Source organism: Urocitellus parryii, chromosome 4 (genome assembly GCF_045843805.1).
Source record: "Urocitellus parryii isolate mUroPar1 chromosome 4, mUroPar1.hap1, whole genome shotgun sequence".
Classification (NCBI taxonomy): domain Eukaryota; kingdom Metazoa; phylum Chordata; class Mammalia; order Rodentia; family Sciuridae; genus Urocitellus; species Urocitellus parryii.
In genome coordinates this window covers 99,013,298-99,031,550 of record NC_135534.1, presented here as the reverse complement: position 1 = coordinate 99,031,550, position 18,253 = coordinate 99,013,298, and the positions used below count along the sequence as shown (strand labels likewise).

The window sequence follows — 18,253 nt, the reverse complement described above, 5'->3', positions numbered from 1 at the left end:
TTGTTTTAACAATAGATCAAGGATTCTCCTTCCACAGCAGATGAAATGCAGCTTTTTTGCAAAAGGCTATTATTCTCCAAGAGTTGAACTAGTTGTTTGTGTTTTCATATATATTTTTTCTTTTCTTTGCACAATATTAGGGATTGAACCCAAGGCCTTGCAAATGCTAGGCAAATGCTCCACCTCTGAGCTACATCCCTGGCTCAATATTTTTTTTAAATAATAACTTATGCAAAATCCAGATATTTTAAATAGGGGAAAGCAGATCTTCTCTGGCTAGGGGAAGGGTGGGGACTCAGAGCGCAGCTTATTCACCCTCTTTTTCTTCCTCCAAGCCATCCTCCAAATCCCCCAACCCACCAACCTCCTCCCCATTCCACCTGTACCCTGGCATCTAAAGCAACTTCTTAAGGGCTTCTTGAAACACACACACACAAAAAAAAAAAAAAAAAAAAACACTGCATTTTCTTTCCTTTCAGCACTGTCATTTTATAAGTCTATTATTCAGTGAAGACAAGATGCAACAGGTTCACATAATAAAAATATCTAAAATATTAAGATTATCTGATCATGCCCCTGATTCTTGGTCTGTTTCCAACGACAGCTGGAGAGGCACAGTAAGACCATGACAGATTCCAGCCAGCCTGTGGCAGAGATATAGCTAACAGCCCTTGGGGTAGCTGCCTGGCTCACACTCACTTCCTCTTCTATGGGATGATAGTCCTCTGTGTACACAGTGGTGAGCCCCATGACCAGGATGGTAATTAGTACATTACTCCCTCCACTAGCCATAGTTGATTGGTCATAAAACTTAGCTGGTGTCATATGCCAGGCTGCCCACTCAAGAGTGAAAAGCTATCCATAGTAGAAGGAATAAAGCCACCACTGGCAAGTGGAAACAGGCAATAAGCAGGGGGGGAGCCATCATGCCAGTGTTTGAGCTCCTACTTTTTACTGTTTCTGAGACTCTGCCCTCTCTATGGTTTAGTTTTTCAGACTTTCCTAGGATTCCATGAGTCAGTAAATTCCACTTCCTATCTCTGCTAATTCAAATTGGGTTCTTGGCATTTGCAACCAAATTAAAAAAAAATAGGCAAGACAGTTGGTACATACTGTCAGTGGCAGTGTAGAACTAATCTTAGTCCCACCTGAGTTTTATCTCGAACTTGTTCTGCAGAACCTAGAAAGATGCTAGTGTAAGGCAGAATTCTAGAAGGACTAAGTGTTTTTATGGTAACATCTTGAGACAGGCCCCAGGGGAAGGAAAAGGAGACAAGTTCTAAGCTATTTGGGCAGGATTTTGGTCTGATGAGACTGGACTCCCCTAAAGTTGAGAGTACTGGTGGTAAAATAAGGCTTGACCAGCATGAAGAGGTCTCTCCAATCCCAGTCTCCATCGGCCTCCTCCAAGACACTGCATATAGCCCTGTAATTTGAGTTCAAACTCTTTCAGCATAGACAATTCTGTCCATGTTCTTCACTGAGCAAGATATCTTGACCTTGAAAGCTTTCTTGCTGCCAAACTTTCTGTTTTTCTTTAGGACCTGCCCTTCCTTCCAAACAACTTTGTAAATCTAGCCTCTGTTCTCTATCTTCTCCAAGACTCAAGGTCAAAGAGAATTCCTGCAGGGGATTTGTTTGGTTAGAACTGCAAATGCACTGAGTGAGTTTTACTTTAGAAGTCTAAGGGACCTCCTGTTCCTAGTGTAGAAATATCCAAGTCAGCTCTACTGCTTCCTGCTGGCAAACAAGTAAAGCTGGATGCTTTTGTGATGTGCTGTGGATAGTTCAGGAGCAGACATGAATGGTACAGGAAGGAATTTAGTTCTACAGTGAAACAAGACACTAGTTTAGAACTCTGAGACCCTCCCGCAGCAGATATTGCATTGGGGCGGGGTGGGGGGGGGGTGTTGCTGAGACATGAAGGACAGGTTTGGAAACCTTAAGTTATGACTGGCCTAAATTAAGCCAGTTTAAAGAACACAATATTGTATTTCTTTTCTATTAAGTCTTTTAAATTTTTTATTGAACCGGGAAAAGGTCTTTGTTCATTGTACTTGATGGCTAGTAAGGTAAAAATAAAGTTCACAAGTAAAAATAAGCTTAAATTTCTGCTTTTTCATATGGAACAGGGCTCTTCATATTAGTATTAAGCCCAGAGGTCAAAGCACAATGTATCCAAAAGTGAAGAGCTAATGATTTTCTGAAAGATAGCATCTTATTATGGTTGAGGTATTAAGTATCCCCCAAAAGCTCACACATGAGACAATGCAAAAACATTCAGAGGTGAAATGATTGGATTCTGAGATCCTTGACACAACCAATAAATTAATCCCTTGATGGGATTAACTGAATGGTAACTAAAGGCAAATAGGATGTGGCCAGAGCAGGAGGGCATTGGAAATATACCTTTGGGATGCATATTTTATATCTGGAGAGTGAAGTGCCCTCCGCCTTCTTTTCGATCATCTTGTGAGTAGCTTCCCTCTGTCACACTCTTCTGTCATGACTTCTACCTTACCTCCAGCCCTGAGGAACGAGCTGGCTTTCTATGGACTAAGACCTCTGAATTTGTGAGCCCCCAAATAAACTTTTCCTCCTCTAAAATTGTTCTTGTCAGGTCTTTTAGTCACAGCAGAAAAAAAAAAAAAAAAAAGCTGACTAAAACACATCTCCTTACCTTACTTTTTTAAATTATCATTTTAAATTCCCGAAACACTTTCTGTTCCTTCCTGAGTACATGTTACAAGGAAAGTGCTCAATAAATGCATGAGAATGAAGGAAGGAGTTATCTCTATAGTCTTGGCTGTTCCTTATCCTAGAAAAAGGACATAGAGCCCAACATTAGGGCTTTGACATTGGTCCTCTATCTCCCTACCACACCTGGCCACTGAAGGTTATATCCATAACCACCTTCAATGGGAACTAGTTTAGGGGATAACAAACACAGAAATGCTTTAAGGAAAGTGATGGTTTAACCTTTGGTCCTTACAACCCAGAGAACAAGGCCTGTTGTAGCAGATGAAGCATTTTACATGTTACCCAGACCCTCTAAACTGCCTGGGAGAATGGCACCCAGCTACAGTGCCCTATCACTGCTCCACAAGCCTGGCCAGCCCATCACTCAGCACGAAGAACACAAAGCTGCCTGATAGCCTGTGGCCAAGGAGCATCTGTTAAACTGGCATTGACTCTTTTGGGAACAAAGCCAATGAGCCAAGGCGGGGAGAGGAGAAATTAGGATTAAAAAAAAGGAGGCAGCTGAGGGGTGGTGCTTTGTTAACAATAAAAACTTAACAGGCCGTTAATTTCTACAGCAAAGCAGAGGAATTCGTTGTGGAAATGTCTGAAAGGCTCTAGCTGGCTCAATGTTGCAATGCTACTCCACAGAAGGCATTAGGCACTCAGGAGGGATGTTGGCGGCAGCTGCTCCACCTGCCAATCCTTTTTCTCACTCAATGTTCCCCTTATGGGGATAAAGCCAGATAATGGCTTTTCCTGTCTTTCTCAGAAACATCCAAGTTGATGAGTTTTTTTTTTTTTTTTCCTTGAGGTAGGATCTAATCTCAAATTAGATTTAAGTGATCCTCCTGCATCAGCCTCCTAAACAGCTGGGACCACAGTTGAGTATCACCATGGCTGGCCAAGCAGATAAATCTTAATGTGGGATTTCAATTTCTACTTTTCTGCTAAGAAGAAAATTGGTAGGGAAGATCTGCCAAGCCATATGTTCAAAATGTTAAGGCTCAGACAACTGATTTCCTGTCAACTAACCTTTTCATAAACTATTCCCACAAATTTCAGCCTCTCAGAACATTCACGACACAGTTTGGTACGGGTTCACTCTTCCTCACAAACAAGATATCTGTATGACCACAATTTTCCCAAGTATGATACTTTGAACATTTACTTTTTTATCTTTATTGGCTTGTGAGCTTCATTAGTGTACAGACTTTGTTATTTGACTTCTATTTCTAGAGCCTGGCACAGTGCCTGGCAAACATAGTAATTCATCAAATGTCTGGTGAGTGACTGCTTACATGCAAATGCCAGGCAAGGAGGAAAAACATCTGGGCTCAGTGAGCAAGAAGGTTGGTAAATATTTGGTGCTTTTTCTACATTAACTACATGATATCTCCACAATCTCCCACAAACATTAGTTTTTATAACATTTATCATAGTGAGCATCCTATTATGATTTTTCTAGTTCCTTGAAAGCAGGAACTGGGTATTTTCAATTATTTTACCTATTCCCTCACCGAATCAATAAATGACTGAATATCTAAATGAATGAATGATGCACAACTGATTCACAACAATGAATGCTTTTGACCAAACCATATTACAATCTCAGGTCCATTAAAATCTTCTCACAAGCACAAGTCTTCCTTCTTTTTTCATTTTTTTTTCCTTTCTCCCAATACTGGGGATTAAACTCAGGGCCTCACACATGATAGGCAAGTGCTCTACCACTAAGCTACACCTCAAGCCCCTTTATTTTTTTATTTTATTTTGAGACAGCATCCTGGTAAGTTTTCCAACCTGGTTTCAAACTTGCAATCCTCCTAACTCAGCCTCCTGAGTAGCTGAGATTATAGGTGTGTGCCATTGCATCCACCCAAAGTCTGTTATAGAAAGTTCAGTCCTTAGATTGGGTGTGGTGGAAATCTAGAAAACTATAATCCTAGCTACTCAGTAGACTGAGACAGGAGTATCGCAAGTTTGAGGCCAACCTCAGCAATTTAGTTAAACCCTGTCTCAAATGAAAAATAAAAAGCTTCAATCCCTAATACCAAAAGAAGAAGAAGGAGGAGGAGGAGGAGGAGGAGGAGGAGGAGGAGGAGGAGGAGAGGAAGGAAGGAAGGAAGGAAGGAAGGAAGGAAGGAAGGAAGGAAGGAAGGAAAAGGAAAGGAAAGGAAAGGAAAGGAGGAAGGAAGGAAGGAAGGAAGGAAGGAAGGAAGGAAGGAAGGAAAAGGAAAGGAAAGGAAAGGAAAGGAAAGGAAAGGAAAGAAGGAAGGAAGGAAGGAAGGAAGGAAGGAAGGAAGGAAGGAAGGAAGGAAAGAAGGAAAGAACAAAACAAAAAAGGTGGGGACAAGTTCAGTCCTTAGAAAAACACTGAGCATAAATTCGTGTTGGCATATAAATCAATGTTCATATAACACCACCAATATCAAGTGCCATAGAAAACAAATAACATTAGGCAGATGCAAAACTGGGAAAGTGTGAACTACAGAAACAAAATAAAACTGTGCCCAGCTCTCCAAAACGGAGCTGGGCACAGTGGTGCACACTTGTAATCCCAGAGACTGAGGCAGGAAGATTGAGAGTTTGAGGCCAGTCTCAGCAACTTAGTGAAGCTCTAAGCAACTTAGTGAGACCCTGTCTTAAAATATAAAATATAAAAGGCTAGGGATGTGGCTCAGTGGTTAAGCTTCTCTGGGTTCAACCCCTAGTACTCTCTCCAAAAAAAGTAGAAAGTCCAAAACAGAGGAGATAGGGTGTTTTGCAGAATGCAGAAATACCTAAAACTTGTGACTAATTTGGTGAAAATTAACCATGTCAATAAAAGAGATTGCACTGACATCAATGACATGGATCAATTCTGAGTTGCCTGGCATACAGAGGCCAGGGATCTATGCAGGAAATGTGAGAGAAGAAAATTCTATCATGCATAGTTATACATAGTGGCATGTGGTTTGAGAGCAGAGATCAACAGTGGGTAGAGAAAAGCTTTGATTCGGAGGGCAGGGTTTCTCTCTGCTGCAGGGTTTCCTTATAATTACCAATTAGGGTCATAGCTCTGTTTCCTGTGGCAGTTTTTTTCTACCACAGAGAATGAGGTCAGAGCCCTAACCACATAGATCTATAATGCATCTAGGTGATGAAGAATAGCTTCAAATATACTTGGATCATTCCCAGGAGATAGCTGGATACATGTGTGGTATTCTTAGCCTCAGTAGAAAGAGTTTCTCAAAGGAATTAAAGTGTATTCTGACATTAGTTTTTAAATCTCCATTTACATCCTTACATGATGCTAACATTTATATGACTCTTAACAAAAGAGACTGAATATTACTGGATTTAGCAACCTACAGGATGGAGTAGGTCAAACAGGGCCCCACAGACTCTTAAGTTACCAATCACACCATTATTCAGTAGCACTAAGTGTGATACTATATGTGCACATTTAACAAAATTTATTATATACATGAAAGAATTTCTTAAAGAATATTCACCATTCAAGATTAACAAATCACTATTATTTAGATGATGTCAATTTTTTCAGAGAAATTAAAAGCATGCATTCAATTTCACAGTTTAAATTTACTAACTGAAAGGAAAGAGATGTTGGGGCTGAGGTTGTGGCTCAGCGGTAGAGTGCTCACCAAGTATGCATGAGGCACTGGCGCTCAGCACCACATAAAAATAAAATAAAGATATTGTGTCCCCCTAAAACTAAAAAGTAAATATTTTTAAAAATAAGGGAATAGATATATATTAGTCTAAAGAGGGGGTGGAGAAAAGTTTACAGGATGAGTAGAAAAATCAAATATCAGAGAGGGAAAAGAGACATTATTGCATTATTCTCAAGATGAATTAATTATAAAGTTAACTGGAGGTTTTATGAAGACTCCATTACCACCACAGAAAGAACTGCTCCCCTTTTCCCTTGTTTTGCAAAAATTGGAGATCAGGGAAAGTAAGAAAACATAGTCAATTTTCTTGGTTTACATGGTTCTTCAGCTAAAAGGTTTAGAAATGAAAATGAGCAGAAAGCAGACTAGGACTGGCTTTGGGTGGTTCCTCCTCTTAGTGGGTCCAAATACCTGGGAGCTGCATTAAAATAAAAATAGGAAACAGGGAGAGGCATGAGAGGACCAATGGAGCTTCTGCCATGATTGGTGAATGAGTCAGACCTATGCAACTAAGGACCAGGGAGGCCCAAAGACAGAGAAAGAGAAAAAAGGAACCAGGAATACCAGAAGCACTCAAAGAGTTAGGCTTCCTGGCTCTTGTGTTTAAACTCCCAGTCTGTAGCTCTTTGTTAACAATCCCCTTACATGTGTTCAGACAGAAATGACGCAAGGATGAGGAGCCCTACAGTGCAGGCCAGATGCAAGTTCTGCCCGTTAGTGAAGGCTGCAATACACCTCAGCCAAAGGAAAATTCCAGCTTAGTTGGTTAGGCTGGGACAGCATTTCCTCTGTGTCAGGAACAAGGCTAGGACAGAGGGGCCAGGACTGGGGAAGGTTTTGAGGCAGGTCAGGCTGCAGGGCTTCTTAATTAGAAACAGGAATCAAGGAAAGAGCCTGTGGTGCAGCTGCAGAAAGAAAATCTTATACACAAATTCATGAGACTATTACTTCTGGGGAAAAGGCTGGGATGGAGAGGGGGGTGGCCAAAGGCACTTTAGCCGTGTCCTTAATGTTCACATTTAAGAAAAGAATAGGAATAAGCAGGTAGAGCAGTGTGGTACAGCACACACTTAGCCTGTATGAGGCCTTAGGTTTAATATGCAGCACCAACCAAGAGAAGAGAATGCATTCATATGTTATATGACTGAAAAGTGATTTAAAAAAAAAAACTTGAATTTAAGAAAGAAAGGAAGAAAGTGAGAAAGGGAAAGAAAAGGAGAAGGAGAAAGGAAGGCACAATTAACAGATTAAGGTCTTCATGGATGCTGGGCTAAGAACAAACAACCCAAGAAGGTGGGGTTCCAAAACAAGGGAAAATGGCAAGGGATAAAGGTCTCAAATCAGAATCGCCTGGGTCACAGGAGAATCTGATGGAAGAGACAACAGAATCCTGAGATACAACATGTGAGGGGACAATGACCCTTGATTAGCCCTAGCCCATCCTGACAGAGTGAGGCCACCATAATGGCTCTCACAGAAGAATGCCAGTTCCCTGAACTCGGCCCAGCTCCTCATTCAACCATGTCCTCAGTTATGGAAAAACCTACTGCCCTGGATTCAAGAGATTCAAATGTGGAGAAGGCCTTCCTGTGAACCATCTGCAGTCTCCTGCCCTCTCTCAAACTTTCTACCAATGCTATGCCACCCCACCCCTCTCTTGGCTCAACTGGTTAGCTCCTGAAATAGAAATGGGCACCTCTGCCATATATTCATGGTTTCCCCGAGGATTTCCCTCAGGAGAATCCGGGGGAGGGTGGAGACCACCTTTTCTGGAAGAAGATGACTTCAGAATCTGTGTTCCTGTCCTACGGGCTCAGGTAAGTGAACAGGGAAGGTCACCGCCTAGCTTAGCCGGAGGCCAGCAGCCCTTTTGATTTCTACCGGTTCATCCATCCACACCGCACCCACCACCTTTGCGCCCCTAAGGTTCTGTGGACGATTTGCTGTGGGGGTCTCTGAGAAGATGGGGACCAAGAAGTACCCCTTCGGAGATTAGGCGGGAGGCGAGGGGTGGGGGGAGGGGAGCTGGGGAGTGGGAGGAGCAGGACAGTTACCTCATTGAAGCCCTCCTGCAGGACGTCCAGTAAGTTCCCACGGGTCAGGCAGGCTAGCATTGTTCCTGCCGGGGGCTCCCCGGGCGGGGTCTCCAGCCGGGCGGCTGTCGCCGCCGCCTCCTCCCTCTGCACACAAAGGCTCTCAGCTCAGCTCATTGGGATCTCTCTGGAGTCCCGCATGCCACTTACTGGAAACCTAGACCCCGAGCCAAACTAGAGGTTTGCACTGGGCATGCTCACGCGGGGGCCTCTGCCGGAGGGGCCCGGCGCCGTCGTGGTTCCTATAGAAACAGCTGGGCGCGCACTGGATGAAGGGGCTGCAGGCGGGCCGCCCCAGGCCCGGCGTTCGGCGTTCGGCGTTCGTGCGGGGAGCCCGCAGGCGCGCAGGCGGGCGGGCTAACGTGTGCGTGCGCGCGTCTCTCTCTCTCTCTCTCTCTCTCTCTCTCTCTCTCTCTCTCTCTCTCTCTCTCACACACACACACACACACACACACACACACACACGCTCTCACTCCGGTTGGTGGGATGGACGTTTGTGGGTGCGCTGCAAACCCCGACACACACCAGTTTTGCAGGCAGGGGTGCCGGTATCCGCGCGCGCTTTGCGTGCATTCAGACATACACATACACCCGCCGACACACAGGCGGGCGTGCCAGTGTGCGCATATGCTTGCAGTCACACAAACGCGCACACACCAAGCTTGCAGTTGGTGTGCTGGCGAGAGCGTGCATTGTATACACACACACACACACACACACACACACACATACACTGCTGGTTTAAGGCCGAAAGCACCCCACCACATTCACAAGGTGGGTGGAAAAGGGAATGAATCAGAGCAAACAGCAACCTTTTTTCCATGTGACAGTACAGTGAGGCTAGGCTAAAATAAGAGGAAGCAGAAAGGAGAGGAAGAAAAAAATAAAGAGGGGTTAAAGAACTTTGGGTAGTGACGCTAATTGTAACATATTTAACAGGACAGTGCTAAACAAATCACAGGATCACAGCAAAAGCATCAGTAAACAAGCATGACCAAGGCTTAACCAAAATGTGTTTCTTCTTTCTTTTAAAGATAAACTGCTAAAATTTAAAACCCAGCCTGGGCTTAGTGGCGCATTCCAGTAATCCCAATGACCGAGGAGGCTGAGGGAGGAGGATACAAGTTCCAGGACAACCTCAGGAATTTAGTGAGGTCCTAAGCAATTTAACAGGAACTTGTTTCAAAATTTAAAATAAAAAGGGGCTGGGACTGTAGCTCACAGGTAAAAGGCCCCTAGGTTTGATACCCAGTATTCAAAAGAAAGAAAGAAAACCCATACTTATTATTGAGTTTTTTTTTTGGGGGGGGGGGATTAGACCATAGAGACCTTTATTAAACAAATATTTTTACATCAAGTGCCTTTACATGCACCAAGAAAGCATCCATATGACAAAATTATAGATTCCCAAAGAAACTATATCTACTATTTTTTTCTTCATATCTCCTTTTCGATGGAGAACAGAGAAGTTGAGGTCAGTGACGTGATCAGAGCCAAAGCACCAAAATGAATTTTTGTTGCTCTGTTTCTCATCACATCAAAAACAGAAATAAACATAATTTCAGGGCAAAGTTTTTAACATTTGAGTTTTTTTAATAAATAGGTTTTAATTAAAATTTAAAAATCACAAAAACGCCCTGGTGCATTTGAAAGAGCTAAAACCTTCCACAAGGGAAACAGAACTATTCCCCTCTGTTTCTAGGTTATTCAGGTCACAGCCTTGATTATTTATTTTGAAGAACATTAGTCATTTGCATGTTCAGTGCAAACTTATTTTTATAGAAAAACAGGAAGCTGTCTGAATGCCCATCTTACATTCCACCTTACCATCCCAGATAGAGGGGAAAGGTTTACACAGCTTGTGAAGACTTAAAGAGAGGTCTGGGGCTGTAGGTCAGTGGTAGGGCACTAGCCTCACATGTGTGAGGCACTGGGTTCATTCCTCAGCACCACATTAAAAAAATAAATAAAGATATTGTGTCCACATACAGCTAAAAAATATATATTAAAAAAAAATAAGAGAAATTCAGGGCCAAGCCCTGGGACACAGCTGGTCAGTGACTGGCAGCTCAAGAAGCTAGGACTCAGCTGGGTGTGGTGGTGCACGCCTGTAACCCCAGCTATGTGGGATGGGGAGTTGAGGGGACAGGCAGGAGGATCACAAGTTTGAGGCCAGCCTGGGAAACACTGTCCTAGAATTTTAAAAGAAAAAAAAAAAAAAAAGGCCAGGGATGTAGCCTAGTGGTTAAGTACTTGTCTACAATGTGAGAGGCCCCGAGTTCAATCTCTAATACTGCCAAGAAAAAAAAAACTCTACACATGATTTTCCAGAATGCCAGATTCCCTCCTCAAACCCCCATAGTATCTTAGCAAGAACACTCAGTAATGAGTCTTATTCAACCTAATGACTTCCTCTTCAGGTCACTAAGAAAGAAAAAAAAAATACTGGAGCAGCCAGATTAGCAATATCTTGTCTGAATGTCTGTTAAACACAAAAATGCTTCTGGAAAAATACACAGAAGCAGGAAGCATAGAGCCAGCACAGGTGTTAAGCAGCTGCTGTAGGTTAAATGTTGTAGACTCAATTCTGGATAAGACTAGGAAAAGCTGATACCAAATCAAACTGAGCGTGAGCTACCATTTATAGTCAGCTAGAGAGTTTTAACTGGCTAGAATTTCCTGCACCATTATGCCAATTTGTGGGGTAATACCATACCTATGTTAATGCAATGAAGACCTTTATAAAGATAAGTATGAAATTTCCAATTCCACAGAATTGCATGCAACACATTAATATGCATAAAGATGTGAAACCAAAGCAACCAGCTGGTGGTTTCATAGGTAGAGAATTCTGATTGGTTAAGAGCCCATCATGCTTTGGACAGAAAATACTCAAGACACTGAGGCTTACTGACAATTATCTATGCCAAAAAATCTCTGTTTTTCAAACTTAAGTTTTGTCAAAGTAAGACCTATTAGCTCAAAGCTTTGGGAGAAGGACTTATTAAGTAACTGAATTTTGGCTCAACTCCCTTATTTCACATAAAAAGGAATCAAAGTTAAGAGAGGTGCTCACAGTCACTCAGCAAGCCAATATGGGAGCTAAGATCTGAATCAAAGGCCTTGGAGCCTGGCCCTGTGCATGGCCTTTCACATCATGCTGGAGAAATTAAGAAAGCATTGTAGTGACTTGATAAAAGATTTATTATAGGGAATATGGTTCAAGGTTGCACTATTCCCTGAAAGTCTGTAACTTTATCATTCACATATTCTAGAACTTTCCATGAAAATGGAAATGTTCTATATCCACACTGTCTAATACAGTAGCTACTGGGCACATGTAGCTACTGTACACTTGAAATGGGTCTAAGGGCAACTGTGGAACAAAAATTTTTAATGGTATTTAATTTTAATTCATTTAAGTGTAAATAGTCTGATTTCAAAATATTGTTTCATTGTCTCTACACAACTATTGAAATGTTCCAGAAACACATTAATTCACATGTAGTCAGCCTTTCACACTTGGAAGAAGCACAAAATCCCGTTGGACAGTATGATGTCTTTTTTTTTCTTTTGGAAGATATGTTCACTATACTTATCATGATCTGTCTTAGAAAGTGAACCAAGAACTAAGCATTAGCTCTAAGCAACACTAAGATTTATTATTCCATTATCCCTACGCTCCTGTTGTGATAGCAACACAAGAGTTGGGAAAATAAGAGGCAATGATCAACATCATGTAGTCCCTGTATGTGGGAAAACTGCAAGCAGTCTGGTTAGCTGGAACCACTCCCACTGCTGCAGGCCTGTCATTCACTCTGCCTGGGAGAAGCCAAGAATTGCCCCAAATTGCTTTCTGCATATCTCTGCCAAGCTACTTGATTTCTGAACTTTATCTGGTCTCCTCAGTCCTGCATTATTTTGGCAATAATGACAAACACTTCCCCCACAAACTAAAAACTACCCAAATATCTAATATAATAGTAATACAGCAAGTTGAAATTTCACTATGTGCCAAGTCCTATACTAAGCACAAATATGTATATATTTTTTGGGAGGTCACTATTTCCATAATGTGTGTGTGTGTGTGTGTGTGTGTGTGTGTGTGTGTGTGTGTGTGTTTCTCTCTCTCTCTCTCTAAAATATGAAGGACAAGAAGTTTGGAAGCTAAGTAATTTACTCCAGGTGCAATAGCTACTAAATGGTGAAGCCAAATTCCAGGCTTTTAACCATTATATAGTACTTTTATAGGATGCTTGCTACATAAAAAGTACTCAATAAATGAACGAATGAGTAATGAATGAACCAATTACAGTTACCAAACACATTCATTATCCCTTCTATTAATAAATACAATAACATGTTTCCCTAAGTACGACTTTAAGCCTTAAACAAAGCTGTCATTTGGTGAAAATATTGCCTGTGACTTCTTTCTGAGTAAAAGATGTGTGAAATTCACACCTATGAGAAATTTAACACATCTATAATGGGCAATCATTCATGACCATAAAGAAGCAGAAAGGCAGTTTCAATAAACAAATAATTAAAATTATCAATGAAAATATATTAAATGACCTTCTGAAACAATTTCTTCATCATTCTTCTGTTTTCTCATATTAGCTGAATTCCTTGAGAGTAATGTGTTTACAACTTCTATTACATTTACATTTAGAGGTATCAGCAAAGATCTACAAAAAGACTCATACCTGCCAGCAAAGATTATGAATAGTCCTGGCTCCTAAACTGTGTATTTATTTGTTTGTTTATTTATGTATGTCTTGCAGTGCTGGGAATCAAACCTAGGGCCTCTCACATGCTAGGCAAGCACTCTACCACTGAGCTATACCCCCACCCTAAACTGTTCCCTTTGTCTCCAGACTTTTCCATCCGCCAGTCCACATTCATCTAAATCTTTTTTAGACAATACATTCTCTTTGCTGCTCTATATCTTCACACACTCATTTTTCCTAGTATATCAATAAATTATTTGTGTTCAACTCTTAAGGCCTCCCCCAGAACATTCTGTTCAGGTTTTAGAGCTTCTCACTATCTCACAGTTTCACCAAGCTCATTTTCACCTCCATTCCTCTGCCAGGAATGCCTCACACTCCTTCAGTTACCCAAATCATCGCTATGCCTACCTAGTTCAAGTTTCATTTTTTCCATGAATCTCCTCTGACCACTGGGTTTATTTGCAGTGCTGGGGATCAGACTCAGAGTTTCATACATGATAGGTGAGCACTCACTACTACTGAGTCACTCTTGATTTTGATCTCTGGTCACTCTTTTTTTGGAGGGGGGTACCAGGGATTGAACTCAGGGGCACTCAACCACTGAGCCACATCACCAGCCCTATTTTGGATTTTATTTAGAGACAGAGTCTCACTGAGTTGCTTAGTGCCTCGCTTTTGCTGAGGCTGGCTTTGAAGTTGCCATCCTTCTGCCTCAGCCTCCTGAGCCACTGGGATTACAGACATGCAATTATAGTGTGCATTGCTGTGCCTGGCTTCTGGGCACTCTTTGATTTTGATCTGTCTCAAACACTAGTTTCCCAGATGATCTCTGGCTCACTTCTGCTCCTCCTTCAGGCCTCAAATGTAACTTTATTCATTCAGCTTTCTCTTACCTCTTTCTTTCTTTCCTTTTTTTTTTTCTTTAATTTTCATTACAGTTTTCATAGTGTAGACAGTTCCACTATAAAGATATGCCTAAAACCCAAAGGATTTTCTGTAAAAAGTCTTACCACTATATTGAAATTGTTTGTTCATTTCATCCATTATCAGCCTTCCCCTGCAAACTAATGAGGGCAAGGAATTTTATAAGTTTATTATTGGTTTATCCCCAGAACCAACAATACTGTCTGGCACATAGAATATGTACTGAATGAATGAATCTTCCTCTTTTTTAATATCTAGCATGTTCAATACTGTATCATTTAGCATTTAATTACAGTTAATTTAGGACTATAGATCTTTGTCTCCCTCTCTCTTTGGGCTTTTTGTTTGTTTTGTTGTTGTTATTTGTATTTGTTGTTGTTGTTGTTTTGCTTTACTGGCAATAGAACCTAGGGCCTCATGCACACTAAGCAAGTACTCTACTAATGAGCTACACCACCAGTCCTTTTTGTCTCTTTAACTGTATTCTCAAGTCAAATATAATTTTTGATGTCCTGATATATTTTCGTCTTCTTTGTTCATGCTTTATTTCATTAAACATTCATTAAATACAGGTTGAGCACCTATATCATATGCCAGAGGTTCTATTCTTTTAGCAAAAAGTTGAAGAACTGACAAGTACACATACATATGCACATAACACATAAAGGGGAGAAATAAGACCAGAAGAAAGTATAGTAAAAGGAGGACAAGTAAAACTAAGAACCCAACATTAGGACAGAGGAACAGAGTGCACAGGGTGAATGTGACAGACCAAGTGGGTAGAAGAAAGAAAGTGAGACAGAATAGTGAGAGACTAAGACACTGCCAAAGTAATCACCAGATGGTAAGGCTTAATATAAACTGCACCAAAGCAGATATGCAAATATATTCTACATGAATTTTTAAAATTCACATTTCAAGTTATCTGCTAGCTATCCTGTGGATAAAAATTGGATCAAGATAGCGACATCTGGTGGACATTTTAGAAGTGACCCTGGAGTTTCTCTACAATGAAAACACCATAAATACCCCCATGCTTCTACACTGACAATCATAATGTGTTAGGGCTCCACATTACAAGAATAGCCAATGTTACTTTATATGTTTGATTTTTATTTTTGTATGTGTAGGGGGAGATATTGGGGATTGAACACAGAGGCACTCTATCACTGAGCACATCCCCAACCCTATTTTGTGTTTTATTTGGAGACAGGGTCTCACTGAGTTGCTTAGCAACTGGCTTTGCTGAAGCCAGGTTTGAACTCTAGATCCTCCTGCCTCAGCTTCCAAAGCTGCACGATTACAGGCATGAGCTATCACACGTGGCTATGTTTGATCTCTCTATCTCCCAATTGACTTCCAACTGCTCTGAAAGGATGTATACAAAATTACAACATCTGACATCACAATTCTTCTTTTACAAGATAATTTCTTATTGTAAATGTTCACATCCTTTTAAGTTGTCTTAAAATTACTTATTTGTAATATGAGAGGCAAGGCTGGAGAATCTAAAAGTCCAATGACAAAGCACTGGTCAAGAAAAATCACAACCATTATAAAGTTTACCAAACATATGTAGCCCCAATAAAACAAAAATTTTAACAATTTCCTATTAAGAAACATGGAGGGCTGGGGTTGTGGCTCAGTGGTAGGGTTTGTGCCTAGCATGTGTGGGGCACTGGGTTTGATTCTCAGCACCACATGTAAACAAATAAAGATCCATTGACAATTAAAAAAAAAAAACTTAAAAAGAAACATGGAGTGATCTGGGCATGGTGGTGCACACCTGTAATCCCAGTAGCCTGGGACAGCTGAAGCAGGAGGATTGCCATGTTCAAAGCCAGCTTTATCAAATTAGCAAGGCCCTAAAGCTACTTATCCAGGCCCTGTCTCAAAAATAAAAAAAGAAGCACTGGGGCTGGGGCTCAGTGGTTAAGCACCTTTAGGTTCAATCCCTGGTACCAAAAAAAAAAAAAAAAAAAAAAAAAAAAGAAAGAAAAAGTAAAAAGAAAGAAAGAAAAGAAAAAGAAAGAAATATGGGGTAAAAAAAAGCAAAGTCAAAAAGCTGGCACATAAGCTGGGTGTGGTAGCACATGCCTATGATCCCAGCTATTTGGGAGGCTGAGGCAGGAAGATCATAAGATAGAGGCCAGCTTCTACAATTTAGCAAAACCCTGTCTCAAAATAAAAACCGGCTGAGGATGTAGCTTAATAGTAGAACTATTCTGGGTTCAACTCCAATACCAGAAGAAAAAAAAATTAAACTTGTACATAATATGATCTCATGTAGAACATTTATAAAGAAAAAAAGATTAGACAAATATATTCCAAAATATGAACAATGTTTACTTCTGGATGGACAACTTGTGTCCTGGTGGTTTTTTTTAATGTTTTTTTTAACTTCTTTTTGATATTTATCAAATACTTTGTAATTAATATATGTTATTTCTAAGTCAGACTTTATGTCTTTTAAACAATGCATATGTTCTTATTAACTGCTAGGGTTTTTCAACTTTTGTCTGACTTTATTAATTTCAGAAAAAGATGATGAATCAAGGCTTATGTGAGCTAGAATTTCCATAAGGAGAAACAAGAAAAGAAGGCAAACATAAAAATTCTGTTCCAGGATATGAGTTCTAGTGGAGAAATCCCCCCAGATATAGAGATATCCTGAAATTCCAGTAATGTCATCACATTCCTCTCAATAGTGCACCACAGACTTACAGAGGGCTTTGCTGGCACCAAGGAGTTACCGAATCTCATAATCACTTGAGTTCCCATCTTCAGAGTCCCCAGAAGGCCAAATCAGAGCCACCTTAAAATAGGAAAAGAAAGAAATGGGCAAATATTCAGGAAGAGAAAGAAATTCCACAAGCTAAAACAACTAGTTGGATCAGGCCCTGTCCCCCAAACCTATCTTAAGCATCTTGAAATACCAAAATAATACCTTGGTTAGTAGGAAATCTAGCCTAAGGTCTTATAATCACAATAGAGCTATGCCAATGGCATTTTAAATTCCAGTTACTTAAGATTTCATAGTAATAAAGAGCAATGTCTCCTATCCGTTTCCCTCATTCATTCACTTATCAGCCAAGGGCCATAATGTATATTCTGAAGATAATTAGGAGAAATATTGGAAGCTTTGCTTCTTGGCATTTATTCTTTAATTCCCAGAATTCATCCTTAACTCCAAAACGTATAATTCTAATGTAGAAATGTGTATACAGCACTTTAAGCTTACAGAGTATACCTTGGAATTAGGGGTAATTTTTTTTTACCCCCAGGCTAACATATAGAAAATAAGGTAGGCATAAAGAAAAATGAAATAAATCATTTCATTTTCAAGTTCATGGAACTTGACATCATTTTTTTTTAAAGAGAGAGTGAGAGACAGTGAGAGAGAGGGAGAGAGAGAGAATTTTAATATTTATTTTTTAGTATTTGGCAGACACAACATCTTTGTTTGTATGTGGTGCTGAGGATCGAACCCGGGCCGCACGCATGCCAGACGAGCGTGCTACCTACCGCTTGAGCCACATACCCAGCCCCTTGACATCATTATTTTAAGTGAAATAAGCCAAACTCAGAACCTCAAGGGTTGAATGTTTTCTCACACATGTGGAAGCTAGAGGGGGAAAAGGAAAACAAAGGTGGGGAGTGATAGAATAAAAAGCAAAGGGAGATCGTGAAACAGAGAAAAGGGACCATGGGGTTGTGAGGTAGTGTTGGGGAGGGATATTAGCCAAATTATATTGTTGTACTGGGTGCATGTACTGATATGTAACAACAAATACCACCATTATGTATAACTAAAACGCACCAGTAAAAAAGAGAAAATAGGGTAGGGAGTTGCTCCAACAATTAGTAGCGGCAGCCCCCTGATCCACATTGTATAAATCTACTTGCACTACCTAGGTCTGCACCAAAGCACAAGGAGAACAAGCCAGTAAAATAATAATGGTGATGATGATAGTGGCAGACAACATTATACACTGTTGCTAGTCCTTTAAATTCTCACAAGCACTCTCTGAGGTTGATACTATTCTTACCAACTTTTTTGTGCTGGGATTTCATTTTCACTACTCTT

General features: G+C 40.7%; 1 protein-coding gene across 2 annotated transcripts in view; it reads right to left on the bottom strand.

The window, feature by feature from the left end:
- The window catches only part of Dixdc1 (DIX domain containing 1), a 70,265-nt gene extending 61,432 nt beyond the window's left edge, over positions 1–8,833 (bottom strand). For both annotated transcript variants that reach the window (XM_026392582.2, XM_026392581.2), the window contains exon 1: positions 8,471–8,833. In XM_026392582.2, coding sequence (XP_026248367.2) covers positions 8,471–8,530 — 60 coding nt within the window. In that variant the 5' untranslated portion in view covers positions 8,531–8,833. The remainder of the gene's footprint in view (positions 1–8,470) is intronic.
- Positions 8,834–18,253: the final 9,420 nt, after the last annotated feature.